The following is a 14,863-nucleotide window of genomic DNA, read 5'->3' on the forward strand; positions in this document are numbered from 1 at the left end:
CCTTATTCAACAGAAGTTCATATCTGTGACTTTAGTCCTATACTTACGGAATATTCAAGAGTCTGAAAGCGTCACTTACAATTTTCAGTTATAATTTACTGTCTGTTATGGGAAAAATTACATGTTTCAGTAGACAGTTCCTCAAACTTTTCTTTTTTTAACTTATGTCTTCTAAAATGCTATCTCAGTTTGTTTTCTCTCCATTCCCACCAGTTAAGGTTTTCACTGACCTCTGTGTCCTAAGACTTTTTTTTTTTTTAATTATACTTTAAGTTCTAGGGTACAATGTGCACAACGTGCAGGTTTGTTACATATGTGTACATGTGCCATGTTGGTGTGCTGCACCCATTAACTCGTCATTTACATTAGGTATATCTCCTAATGCTATCCTTCCCCCCGCCCTCCCCACAATAGGACCCGGTATGTGATGATCCCCTTCCTGTGTCCAAGTGATCTCATTGTTCAGTTCCCACCTATGAGTGAGAACATGCGGTATTTGGTTTTCTGTTCTTGCGATAGTTTGCTGAGAATGATGGTTTCCAGCTGTATCCATGTCCCTACAAAGGACACGAACTCATCCTTTTTTATGGCTGCATAGTATTCCATGGTGTATATGTGCCACATTTTCTTAATCCAGTCTGTCATGGACATTTGGGTTGATTCCAAGTCTTTGCTATTGTGAATAGTGCCACAATAAACATGTGTGCATGTGTCTTTATAGCAGCATGACTTACGTATCATTTTTTTTGTAAAGATCTTGGAGGACCAGGAAAATCTGAGTAGCTAGAGAGATAATTCCATATTTATGAATGGGAAGACAATATTTTTCAGATCTTAGTTGTAATAAAATAAATAAATAAATAAAGTGTAACCAAAAGGTCTAAAAAGTGCCAGAACGCATATTCAAATTCCAGCCCCACCATTTATTTCTTGGTCCTTTGATCTCGGGGAAGTTATATAGTTTTTCTCTATGTTATTACCCATTTATAAAATGGTGATTAATATACTTCCTTCTATATATAGTTGCTGTGTAGATTATATAAATTAATTCACACATGGCAGTTACACTAGTGCCTGGCACAGAGTAAGAACTCAATAAATGTCTGTTATCATTAGGACGTTTGTTGTAGCCTTGCTTGTTACAGTAAAGTACTGGAAACAGTTACTTAAAAATAAGACTGAAGGCAAATATGGAAAATATTTAACATTAATAACATTTGGGTGATGAGTATATAGGTGTTTTTATTATTCTTGGTAGTTCCTCTGTGTTGAAATGTTTCACAAGGAAAGGAGAATAGTAGTAAAATCATCATTTATTTATTCATATCTACATTTCCACAGAAGTATTAGTTTAGGTGAATTATCATGTCTTGATTTTTAAAGTTTCCATAGAAAAAGGTTACTGAACTTATGTTATTAGTATAAAATATAAAGCTGTCTGGTCTCAAAATGCTTTTCATGTCATCCTCCTACAACTTACATTCATAAATTCTATATTCCAATCAAATTGGCATGAATCTGCCTTTTTCCACATTTGTATCTTTACATCCACTGTCTCCTCTATATTTACTGCCCTATTCATATTCTATCCATTTTCAAGTTTTCAGCTCAAATGCCACCACCTTGATAAAGATGAACCTAAGTCTCTATGTTATAATTTATTGCTTCTGCCTTTTAGTGTTCCAGATATCATTCTGTTTATCACATAGCCCTTGCCACATTTTCTATTTTGTTAGAAATATTTTCCCCCTACTTTCTTTCACACACACTCTACAGAAGCACACCATTATTTTTAATGGAGCAAAAGTTGATACAATCTCAAAAGTGCCAGAGCAAACTGATTCAAGTATGATTTAAATACTGATTTCAATTCACTGCATAGACACATCAGATGCTACCCATGGAACTCCTATACGCTGGGCTTCACTGGCTGGTGAGTAGAAATTGTGATGTTCCGGGTCCCCACTTTCTTGCCTGGCAGTAATTACAAAGTTGCTGCAGGATTTCTTAATCCAAATATTCTTGACAATTCTCAAAGTGGGTCCTGGAGAGGGGTACTTTCCCTCTAAGAGTCTGGGGGAAGTTGGTCTGATACTGTAGGAGGGTTGATCCCTTGCATAATCAGAAACCTTACTCCCAGTTTTGTGGTTCCTCTGTTGGGCAGCTGCTGTGGATCCATTTGAAACCCACTGGTGGTTGCCCACTTCCTCCAGAGAGCTAACCTCAGTGCCTGCTTCTCAGGCCAGCTGGGCAACGCATCTGCTGATCTCACAAATCATTTTTCAGAGAAATTCCCAGGTGGATCTGCTGGACTTTGTCCTTCCCAAAGCAAAGGGAACACCTCTAGGAGGGGTTAGGGAGGCAGCTGGGGGTGGATCAGGCAGTCTTGCAGCATACCTCCGATCCTTGCTCGTTCATACCTCTGGACTCTGTTGCTTTATCAAGCCCACTCTGCAAGACTTCTCTTATTTTCAGTAATAGTCACATATTTCTCTTCAGGGGAACCCCTTCTCCATCATACAGGTTTGTGTTTGTGTGAACTCCAATTCTGGAACATAAACTGATTATTTTTCATTATATTCCTGACCAAGGTGGTCTTTGCAGACAGGTTTTGGCCTCCCTGATCTCTTATCAGCTTGCCTCCCCAACAACCTCTCCAACAACCATTGTTCAGTATCATCTGAACAAAACTATGTAAATGCTGAAGAAATGTCACATAATCATCTTTTTCAGCCTAATTGACACACCACAATCTCTCCTATATGGAAATTCTGGAGTCATAATTGAAATAAATGGAAGTAGCTGATGGCTTTTTAAAAATGGAAATATTCTGACAGGAGGCTGCAGGAGGGAACCTCTAGGGGGCGATGTTACCTAACAGAATTTTAGAGTTGCCCTATTCGGAACTACCCAGTTTACATTCTCCATTGCCTAACTTCCCGTGTTCTCTCCAAAGTTGTTTCCTGGCCTCTTATATTTTCTGCTTCCTCTGGAGGGCACTAGTTGCACCTACTAACATGTAATAAATGCTGGCCTGCTTCTTGCCTTTTTATGTTAATCTGACTTAGATCAAGTGATCTCCCGCTGAGCCCATCCTATGTTTATATTAATATTTGAGAAATGCAATCTATTTTACTAAGTATATATATAGGTCCCCGGTACCCTTCGGGCTTAAGACTGAATTCATATCAGCACTCAGATAACTCAAATTCCTAAATACACAGATTTTCTTGTGATTCTTAATTGCTACCATGCTTCTGAAAGTACGTTTCCTATTAGAGTTGCTTGGGTCACAACTAATCTTTGAGGCTAGTAACTCTTCATCTTTCTACCTTCAGGGTCTAGCATAGTGATTCGCATATAGTGAGATGGGTGAATGAATGAATGGGTGGATATGTGGATAAACCCAATACCTTGTTCAGGATATTAAGAGTTTGACTTAGGCAGCACAGCATAGCTAAAGAAAGAAGCAATTAGTTTTAGGAAATAAATGCATTAATAAATGTAGGAACAACTGGTATTCACACACCATAAAATTCTCCATTTTAAAGTAAAAAATCAGTGGTCTTCAATATATTCACAGAACTGTGCGATTACCAATATCTAATTCCAGCACATTTCCATCACTCCAAAAAGAGATCTTGTACCTGTTCGCAGTCACTCCCTGTCCCCTCCTTTCATTCGTCCCTCTCCATCCCTTAGCCCCCCAGCCCCTGGCAACCACTAATCTACTTTCTGTCTTTATGGATTTGCCCATTCTGGATCTTTCATATAAAGGGAATCATACAGTATGGCCTTTTAAATCTGGCTTTTTTCATGTGTAATCCCATAACTTTTAACATAACTCTTTAACACTTATTTTACTGTGTTGGGATTATTTGTTTATGGCCTGCCTCCCACTGCACTACTAAGCATCACAAGGACAGATTATGCCTTGTTTATTTCAACTTTGAATGTAGAGCTCAGGGCCTGTCACAGAATGGGCAATCAATAAATGTTTGCTGAACAAATGATACTTTTCCAGTTCCAAAATGCATGAAACACTGTGCAGACCTAACTCCTTTCATCTTCGATCAGTTTGCAGTACCACTAGAATCCTTGTCTGTAATTCTTTTCATCTCTTTCACTTGTTTTGTGTCTTTGCCTAAATTTACATTTTCTCTTTCACAAATATAGCTTAAATTCCAGAAAGTGGGGACATGTCCTGCCCCAAGTCTATATTCACAAAGTCATGTTTGCCCCTTGTTTGTGTGGATTAACATTCTGTTTCTCTGAAATCTTTAAAATGAGAACAATGCCAGTGTTCTATAAACGGTTAAGACTTAACATTTTCTTTCTTTTCTTCTTTTAGCCATACTTCCCATTGCCTCCAGCTGTTGCACGGAGGTTTCACATCACATTTCCAGAAGGCTTCTAGAAAGAGTGAATATGTGTCGCATCCAGAGAGCTGATGGGGATTGTGACTTGGCTGCTGTCATGTGAGTGCTCTTCAGCCAGGATGTCTAAACCTGCACAATGATTATTTCCTTGACCATCGAATAATAGGTTGGAAAGGCTGTGCTTGGTTACAACATACAAACAGTCATCCAAACGAGGGAGGGAAGAGTAAATATTCTGTCCATTAGGCCCCAGGCTCCCTGGAGTAAATTCATAGTCTCTCTGTCCAAAGATGTCCTGAGCCCCATACCAGTGCACCATCTACTTCCACCCTGTAGTGCTGTGGTTAGCACTAAATTCCCCCAGTCACCAAAAAGTGTTCATGACTTTCCTAAGCAAAACAAAACCCCAAACAAAAGATGACTCTGTTATATTTCATGGCTTTTAACCTTTTCCAGTATATGGGTTGCTGTCATTTCTACTTTCTGAATTCATCAGGAGCATATTATAAGGTTCAAAAAGGTAGGCCATGTGTGGTGGCTTATGCCTGTTATCCTAGCACTTTGGGAGGCCAAGGCAGAGGTGTCGCTTGAGACCAGGTGTTCAAGACCAGCCTGGGCAACATGGCAAGACCTCATCTCTACGAAAAACTGTAAAACTAGCCAGGCGTGGTGGCATGCACCTGCAGTCCCAGCTACTTGGGAGGCTAAGATGGGAAGATCATTGAGCCCAGTTTGAGGCTGCAGTGAGCCGTGATCATAGCACTGCACCCCAACCTGGGTGACAGAGTTAAATCCTGTCTCAAAAAACCACCACCACAAGAACAAAAAGGCAAAAACAGAAGAAAAGTTTCAAAAGAAGCATGTAAATATCTATACCTGTCACAGTGCTATATGCAATCCAATGACAAATGCCAGTCCAATCTCTGCTTTTGATTCTGTGGTGTTGGCTCATGATGAAACCTCCCAGCCCTGCCCCTGGCTCAGTTATTAAAAGCTTTGTTTGTATATGTACTTAACATCTCTATGGAGGCTCCAACATCTGAACTGCATTGGTATTTAGTAAATCTAGATTCTGACAACAATGCTGTGAGAAAAGCATAAATGATCTCCTGATCACGCACAGGAGAAAGCTGCGACTTAGGTTACATGGTTCACTTGTGTACAGCTCATGAATTGCAGAAACGGGATGTGAACCCAGGTCTCTTAGTTCGGAACACTGTATACCTCCAATGTCATTCTAAAGCAGTGGTGGGACTAACCATAAAATGCCTCTCCAAACTCTACTGCATCTGAGTATCAGGCATCTCCCTGGCATGCCGGTTTCAACACCATTTGTGGCTCCAGATGATGCTAGTGAGTCATTTGGTGCTCCTTTATTTGGGCTATAAATAAACCCATTGCTTATGCCTGAGTTCCCGAGTCACTCAGAAACCTTATTCTTTCAGTGAATTCAACAAATATTAATGAATTAATGATTATGCGCCAAGCACTGTTCTATATGCTGGGGATGCAGTGGTGACAAAGTGGGTTCTGTCTGCCTAGAGTCTCCAGGGGACTCTTTATCCAGCTGGGTTCTGCAGATCATCTTAATGATTTAAGATCTCTGGAACTTGAAATATATTTTACCCCCTTTCAGAGGGATTTATCCATTATTCAATTTTGAGGAAAAACTGCTCCAAGATAAGGGTTCTTAAAAGTTCAGAGGAAGAGTTTGTAAGATGTCTGTTGATAGACTTTCAACAGGTTAGGGGCTGTGAACTTCCTGAAATTTTTGTGTATGAACCTGTGAGCATTTGTAGAAGGTCCATAGGTTTTGTAAGATTCTCAACGGTTCTGAGATCGAATAAAGTTTAAAGATCACACTCAGGGTCAGATGTAGGGGAGGAAACAATTCTTGATCCAAACTTGCATTAAGCATGAGTGTCTTTGTGGGAGAACGGAGAAGACTGATAATTTCTTCAGCATCTCAGTTCAAGCCACCACCTGGCTCCATTGGCTCAAGTGGTTTAGTCATTGGGAACCAGCATCACCTGTGGTACTCCAGGGACTACATACCAGTGAGGATTCTGAGGGGTGCTCCAAGTTCCCAACTTCTTCGAAAAACTCCTTGGTATATGTCTGGCCGAGATTCTACCAGTCTTTATTTAATCTTAAAGAATACTGTTGATAATAGTTGGAGAGTAAAAAGTTCATAGACAATGCATGGATAGACAATCCATGGATAGACAATGCTTTAGGTGGTTAGAAACAGCTGGATATTTGTGTCGAGTGGACACAGCTGCACTAAATCTGTCTGAACCTGCTCCAGTTGCTCTGAGAAATTACAAATTTTCAGCTCCTCTCAATTCCTTCCACCTCATTGGCATATATCACCTCAGACTTGAAGTTTGAAGCTTGTAAGGGCTCCAATAGGACTCCCAGAAAGGCTTGAAAAAAAAAAACAGAGCAAGTTTCTGTGGGTGTATATGACAGATTCTGGAGGTTATCCAGGGAAGCTGTTGGTAACAGGATTTTCAGGGATGTTTCTTTGGGATAAGCAGGTGTCAGAGATCTGAAAGGCATAGGAACAGAAATCATGTTTTGCTGTGATAAGGCAAAATATAATCAGAAACATAAGTCTTCATTTTAAAAGGACTCAATTTTAATTAAAGAGGTACTAGGAAGCCAATCACTTGGATCCAAAAATATTTACTTTATTCAAGCATAATTTGTAAATTGACCTCTGTGCTAAGAAAGCTAAAAAATACAGAGTTGCTATGACCTAATCTCAAATAAAATTAAACTCTGTAGTATTTTTTAACCATAAATTACAGATCCTCTCTGTTGTGTTTCCTGATGTTCAACATAAATAGGTAAAGATTCTCTTGTTTTCAGATTAGTTTAGTATGGAGCATGTCTTTACTTACCTAAAATGTAGTCCCTTAACCCTGACTGGGTATAAAGACTTTAAGATTTGAGAAAGTGTTTAAGATGCAGAAAGCGGCCGGGCGCAGTGACTCAAGCCTGTAATCCCAGCACTTTGGGAGGCCGAGACGGGCGGATCACGAGGTCAGGAGATCGAGACCATCCTGGCGAACACGGTGAAACCCCGTCTCTACTAAAAAATGCAGAAAAACTAGCCGGGCAAGGTGGTGGGCGCCTGTAGTCCCAGCTACTGGGGAGGCTGAGGCAGGAGAATGGTGTAAACCCGGGAGGCGGAGCTTGCAGTGAGCTGAGATCTGGCCACTGCACTCCAGCCTGGGCAACAGAGCAAGACTCCGTCTCAAAAAAAAAAAAAAAAAAAAGGATGCAGAAAGCATTGCTAACACTGGAAATATAATTCCGAAGTAGCATGTATTACTAATAACAATTAATTAATATAAATCAACGTATAGTAAACTTATTAGGCTTTTTTTCTTTTCTGCCTAGAAATAGGTCCTTTGTTTTATACTTTATAAATGGTCATTGTAGTTTTTGATGCCTGAGACAGCAGTTTTCTTGTTCAAACTCCTCTACAGTGACTTCATTAATGAGCTTCTGGATGTTTCTGAACATAAATACAGTAAAAAGTTGTTTATCATGGCCAGGTGCGGTGGCTTACACCTGTAATCCCAGCACTTTGGGAGGCTAAGGCGGGCGGATCATGAGGTCAGGAGATCGAGACCATCCTGGCTAACACGGTGAAACCCCATCTCTACTAAAAATACAAAAAAATTAGCTGGGTGTGATGGCGGGCACCCATAGTCCCAGCTACTCGGGAGGCTGAGGCAGGAGAATGGCGTGAACCCGGGAGGCAGAGCTTGCAGTGAGCCAAGATCGGGCCACTGCACTCCAGCCTGGGTGACAGAGCAAGACTCCGTCTCAAAAGAAAAAGTTTATGTTGGGCAGAGGTCAGAGGATTCTTAATCAAACAGACATTTTCTATTGTGAGAAAATGTGAGGTTTTTAAATAGAATTATCTGGAAGGCTTGAGTAGTTTTTCAGATGTGGTTGTGAGGCGTTGTTGTGTTTCGAGGAATGGGTAAAGAAATAAAGTTTAGGGGATATTAAAGGTATAATCTCTCTGGCAGGGCCACCCCTTTACATCCATCAGACTATCTCCAGCTATCCTCCTGTGGGTTAAGAAAAAAGAAAAAATCAGGGATTGGCCTCATGACTTCTTACAGTCAAAACTCTCCACCTACAAACTCACCATTGGGAAGGTGGGGATTGGTGCCCATCAGAATACTATGGAATTGCGAGTAGGGGAAGGAATGTGGAATAGGCCAGCCCCCTTTCCAACATTACTTCATCTCTTTCTATCCTGGTGGAAAATACATGGGATCCAAGTAGAGATTTAAGAAGTTTTTAAACTTTAGGATTCTAAAACATCATAGGATCTCAGATTTGGGAGCTGTGTTCTGGTAGCTGATTTTTTTTCCTGGTTGAATTACATTGGGAGCTTGCGTCACCAGCAAGTCTTTGAAAAAGCCCACATGCTAGTTGCGTGTTTTCCTATGGTCCTCCACCTCTGTGAATCCTCTGTCTGTATCTCTTCCATCTGGTTCTCTCCTTCAGCCCCGATGCCAATGCCCCTCCCTGAGTGCCATCTCTCTTATTTTCATAATGGACTTGAATCCTAGCTCTTTCCTGTGTAACTTATGGGCTTATCTGCATGTCACTGAAATCTTTTCTTTTTTTTTTTTTTGAGACAGAGTTTCCCTCTTGTTGCCCAGGCTGGAGTACAGTGGCACAATCTCGGCTCACTGCAACCTCCTTCTCCCAGGTTCAAACAATTCTCCTACCTCAGCCTCCCAAGTAGCTGGAATTACAGGTGCATGCAACCATGCCCAGCTAATTTTTGTATTTTCAGTAGAGACAGGGTTTCACTATGTTGGCCAGGCTGGTCTCGATCACCCGACCTCAGGTGATCTGCCTGCCTCGGCCTCCCAAAGTGTTGGGATTATAGGCGTGAGCTACTGTGCCTGGCCTGCATGTCACTGAAGTCTTTATCTACTCAGTTTCTTTCTGACATCACAGGGAGAAGCAAGAGTTTTAGTCCTTTGGAAAGGGTAGGAGCTTCAATGCCAGTTTTTTGTTTGTTTGTTTGTTTTTGTTTCCTACGCAGCAGTGGTACAGCCACGTTTTCTCCTATGATAGCAAACCAACCGACCATAGTGAGAATTAGGTGGTTTTTTTTTTTTTTTTTTGAAGACTCTCTATCTAATACACATAGCCAATATATTGTTCTCTTATTAAGATGCTCCACTTCTTTCAAATTAATATTCCCCACATGGTGGCTTTATTATGTTAAAGTTCATTGTTACTTTCCCCCCATTCTCCCCACTTTTCTCCCATTTCAGGAGTCCCTACATTAGCTGATAATGATTCAACTTAGGTCATCTAGAAAAATAGCAGCCTACTCTCTACTCCACCTCTATTTTTTCCCTGAAGAACAGGGTCAGGAGTTTCAATTTATCTGGACACAGAAATACTGTATATGTAGAGGCAGCAGGATTTGTGACATTTGGTAAGAGCTGATGACCCCTCATGGGGAAATTAGAAGTCACCAATATCTTTTTCAACAAAAAATTCTTCTAGTTACCAGAAACTGTGCATGCTGCCCTAGCCTTCTCCCAGCCCACTGTGAGAACTTCGTATAGAAAAATGAAAATGAGCCAGGCACAGTGGTCATGCCTGTAATTCCAGCACTTTGGGGGCTGAGGTGAGTGGATCACCTGAGTTCAGGAGTTCAAGACTAGCCTGGCCAATGTGGTAAAACCACGTCTCTACTAATAATACAAAAATTATCTGGGTGTGGTGGTGCACACCTGTAATCCCAGCTACTCGGGAGGCTGGGGCAGAAGAATCACCTGAACCCGGGAGGCAGAAGTTGCAGTGAGCCGAGATCACACCATTGCACTCCAACCTGGGTGACAAGAGCGAAACTCCATCTAACCAAAAAAAAAAAAAGAAAAATGAAAATGAAAGCACATTCTGAACTGTGTCATAGATCTATATCATATTAAAATGTTAATGAATGCCTAGAATATCTTAGTTTTGTTTTGTTAATTTAAGTTTTAAATTAAAGTTTTGAATAAGGCCTTTTCAAGAAACTTCTAGACGATTCCTCCTTCAAGGAACTTATCTCCAGTAGGAGAGATGAGATGAGTATTCAGATAAAAGACAGCATAAACTAAGTGCCAGAAAAGAGGTAAGTAACTCTCATTGAGAATCAGAGGAGAAAAAGGACAGCATCTAACTGAGAGAATCTACAAATCCTTATGGATCAGAAAAACCTCAAACAAACCTTAAGGATGTGTTTGAGATGGGCTGTGAGGATGAATTGGTTTTGTTGGGTGAAGCTTGAAGTCAAGGAAGATAATTGTTTTCACTTGGTTTTTATTGTCTCTTTTCCTCCTTTCTTCTTCCTCTTTTTTCTCGTTCCTTTTCTCCTCCTGCTCCTCATCCAATTCCTTCTTCTCCTCCTCTTTCTTTTAATACTCTCTGCTGATATCTGAGGACCCACAGGCAGCAGTGCTTGTGAAGTCAAAATTGAACATTGTGGTGCTCAGCTTTAGAATTCACTTCATTTCTACACTGAATTCAGAAATTTAGTCTGAATTTAGTCTCTAGGAATACAGTGTCCCAAAGTGGGAGCTGCAGGTAAGTCACTTAGTGGTTATTTATATATATTTTCTATCAGTGACTTTCTTTTGCTTCCCTTTCTAACAGCCTTCATGTCAAGCGCAGAAGAATCTGTGTTAGCCCGCACAACCATACTGTTAAGCAGTGGATGAAAGTGCAAGCAGCCAAGAAAAATGGTAAAGGAAACGTTTGCCACAGGAAGAGACACCACAGCAAGAGGAACAGTAACAGGGCACATCAGGGGAAACACGAAACATATGGCCATAAAACTCCTTATTAGAGAGTCTACAAATGAATCTACAGAGACAATTCCTCAAGTGGACTTGGCCATGATTGGTTGTAAGTTTATCATCTGAATTCTCCTTATTGTAGACAACAGAACAAAACAAAATATTGTTTTTTAAAAAATGAACAATTGTGTGGTATGCAAATGTAGCCAATAATATACTCAACTGGAAGATGAAATGAAAAGGTAATGCTGGTTGGGTACGGTAGTTCACAGCTGTAATCCCAGCACTTCGGGATGCTGAGGCAGGAGGATCACTTGAGTCCCGGAGTTTGAGACCAGCCTGGGCAACATAGCAAGACCTCATTTCTACAAACAAAAAAACAATTAGCCTGGCATGATAGTACTTGCCTATGATCCCAGCCACATGGGAGGCTGAGGTGGGAGGATCACTTGAGTCTGGGAGAGTTTGAGGTTGCAGTGAGCAGCCTGGATGACAGAATGAGACCCTGTCTCTAAAAATAATAATAATAATAATAGTGCTTATCTTCATACAATATTTTAAGAGGAGCTTAAAAAAGAGAAGATATAACTTCTCCCAACTTTTTAATTATAGTTTTCCAAACTTACAGAGAAGTTAAAAGAATGGTACAATGAACATCTATATATCTTTCACCTAGATTAATTGTTGTTAATATTGTGTCACATTTGCTTTCTCTCTCCTCTCTTTGTATGTGTTTCTATATAAAATATTATAACTTTTAAAATATACCTTGTTTGCTAAACCATTTGAAAATAAGTTGCAAACATCATGGCACTTCACCCCTAGTTTCTTTTTGGTGTTATAACTTGATGTACTCTAAAATAAAGACATGTTTCTACCTAATCACATTGTCAGTTTTATACCTAAAAAATTAACAATTTCATCTCATATATTCCGTATTCAAATTTGCCCAACTATTTAGAGAGCATTTTATGTAGTTTTTTTTAATCCAATAAACAATCAAGGTTGACATACATACTGCAAATAATTGTTATTTTTCTTTAATGTCTTTCAATCTAAGAAAATTCCTCTGACTTTTTAAAAAATTTTTAATATTATTTTGTTGAGGGAGGGTCTTGCTGTGTCTTCCAGGCTGGAGTGCAGTGGCACAATTTTGATTTTAGCTCACTGAATCCTCAACCTCTGGGGCTCAAGCAATCCTCCCACCTCAGCCTCCCGAGTGTCTGGAACTAGGTGCATACCCACCACACCTGGCTAATTTTGTTTATTTTTTGTAGAGACAGGGTCTCACTGTGTTGCCCAGGTTGGTCTCAACCTTCTGGGCTCAAGCGATCCTCCCACCTTAGCCTCCCAAAGTACTGGGATTATAGGTGTGAGCCACAGTGCCTGGCCTAGTTATTTTCTTATAATCAAATTCAGGTTTAATGTTTTTGGTAAGAATTTCCTATGTGAATTTGTATACTTATTTTGTCATTTAGAGTTCATAAATATTAGGGGTTTTTTCTAAATAGAAAAGTTTAAACTAAATATAACTTAAAAACATCTAGTTTGAGTAGCTACCATTGTTTGAATTGAAATTTTCTCATACTGAAAAGAACAAAAAGCCTGCCTTGCTGCCCAGAACATTTTGCCTCCCGCAGTCAGTTCTTGGAGCAGCACTAGTTAGGGGCCCAGAGTTCGGTCCTCAGTGTGGTGATTTTACGCTCTGCCTAAACAAGGAGTCTGCATCTTCTAGCTCCTCTCCCACCCTTCTTACACGTTTTTGTTGTGTTTGTTTGTTTGTTTGTTTGTTTTTGAGACACAATATCACTCTGTTGCCCAGGCTGGAGTGCAGTGGCACAATCTCAGCTCATTGCAACCTCCACCTCCCAGGTTCAAGTGATTCTCTTGCCTCAGCCTCCCAAGTATCTGGTGTTACAGGTGCCCAGCCACCACACCCCGCTGATTTATGTATTTTTAGCAGAGACGGGGTTTCCCCATGTTGGCCGGGCTGATCTCAAACTCCTGACCTCAAGTGATCCACCCAACTCTGCCTGCCAAAGTGCTGGAATTACAGGCATGAGCCACTGCGCCCGGCTCACACGTTTGAGTTGATACCATTGTGCCATTCCTCTTTTGGCCTCTTTTTTGTCCATAGAGGCTTTGAGATAGGTAAGAGCCCAGTGTTCACAAAAAGCCAATAGAAAGCAGGAGCCACTTTTTCAGGTGGCAGGTGTCCTGGGTCTCCCTGCTGGCTAGTCCCAGGCAGTGGTGTTGCCAGGATATCTTGGAGGTGATAATGGGACACACAGAGGCACTGAGTCTCCATAGGTTAAAATGCCACCAAAACTGGCCTTTGCCTAATATCCTTCATTGACTATTTAGCATTTAATTTATTTATATTCCTGACATTTCTGCAAGCTTTGTATTTGTATTTCCACTTTATGGATGAGGAAACTTGAGGCGCTTAGAGGTAAAATGACTTGCCCAGATCACACAGTAAGTGGCAGAGACAAGCCTTTTAAATAAGAAAAGAATCATAAAATATGAGAGTAACTTAAAATAATAAACCACAATTTTAAATTAACCATAATAACCAACATTAATAAAAGTTGAGATACCAAAACACTGGTGTCTAATTCTTTCAACTAGTAACTTTAATTATTTTCCATTTTGTTTCTTCTAGTTTGATCTGCAATGCTACACAGTTGTTGGGTAGCTATGAATGACAGTAGGTTTACATGATATATTTTAAAAACTGATTTTTCTGCGATGCAAATAATTGAAACTTTGAAGATAGTGTGCCTGGGAAACCAGATTTTTTTTTTTTTTTTTGGGGGGGGGGGATGGAGTCTCGCTCTGTCACCAGGCTGGAATGCAGTGGTGAATCTCAGCTCACTGCAATCTCTGCCTCCTGGGTTCCAGCAATTCCCTTGCCTCAGCCTCCCAAGTAGCTGGGACTACAGGTGCGCACCACCATGTCCAGCTAATTTTTTGTATTTTAGTAGAGACAGGGTTTCACCATGTTGGCCAGGATGGTCTCAATCTCCTGACCTCGTGATCCACCCACCTCGACCTCCCAAAGTGCTGGGATAACAGGCGTGAGCCACCGCGCCCAGCCAAAACCAGATTCTTAAAGAAATTACATTTTACAGGTTATTGCATGTGCTTAGTAAAACATTATCACTGTTACTGTACTATGCACTATTATTGTACTAAGAGTGAATACTGTTACTATATCATGAGTAAATCACCTGGTTAATCCTTTAAGTTTTCTTTTTGAAAAGTTACATTTTTATTGAAGTCATATAGGTGTGTGATTAAAAAAATCAAAAGTACAGCAGAATTTATAATAAAAATAACATCCTCCCAGCCTATCCTCCCTATTCCTAGGCCTATCCTTGAGGCAACATCTTGTAATCCTTTTTTCTGAGACAGGGTCTTGCTCTTTTGCCCAGGCTGGAGTGCAGTGGAGCAATCTGGGCTCATTACAATCTTGACCTCTTGAGTTCAAGCAATCCTTTTACCTCAGCCTGCCTAGTAGCTTGGGACTACAGGCATGTGCCACCATGTCTGGCTATTTTTTTAAATTATTATTTTCTGTAGAGACAGGGTCTCACTATGTTGCCCAGGCTGGTCTTGAACTCCTGGGCTCAAGCGATCCTCCTA

General features: G+C 40.5%; 1 protein-coding gene across 6 annotated transcripts in view; it reads left to right on the forward strand.

Moving 5' to 3' along the window:
* Positions 1–13,987, forward strand: part of CCL28 (C-C motif chemokine ligand 28) — a 32,015-nt gene extending 18,028 nt beyond the window's left edge. For 4 of the 6 annotated variants that reach the window (XM_017895995.1, XM_017896000.1, XM_017896001.1 and 1 more), the window contains exons 2-3: positions 4,352–4,478; positions 11,073–13,987. In XM_017895995.1, coding sequence (XP_017751484.1) covers positions 4,352–4,478; positions 11,073–11,265 — 320 coding nt within the window. In that variant the 3' untranslated portion in view covers positions 11,266–13,987. Of the gene's footprint in view, positions 1–1,882; positions 1,934–4,351; positions 4,479–9,073; positions 9,172–11,072 lie in introns of all 6 variants that reach the window. The other 2 variants (XM_017895996.1, XM_017895998.1) reach the window with 2 other exon arrangements.
* Positions 13,988–14,863: the final 876 nt, after the last annotated feature.

The sequence above is a fragment of the Rhinopithecus bieti genome, unplaced genomic scaffold, assembly GCF_001698545.2.
Source record: "Rhinopithecus bieti isolate Rb0 unplaced genomic scaffold, ASM169854v2 scaffold_28024, whole genome shotgun sequence".
Taxonomy (NCBI): Eukaryota; Metazoa; Chordata; class Mammalia; order Primates; family Cercopithecidae; genus Rhinopithecus; species Rhinopithecus bieti.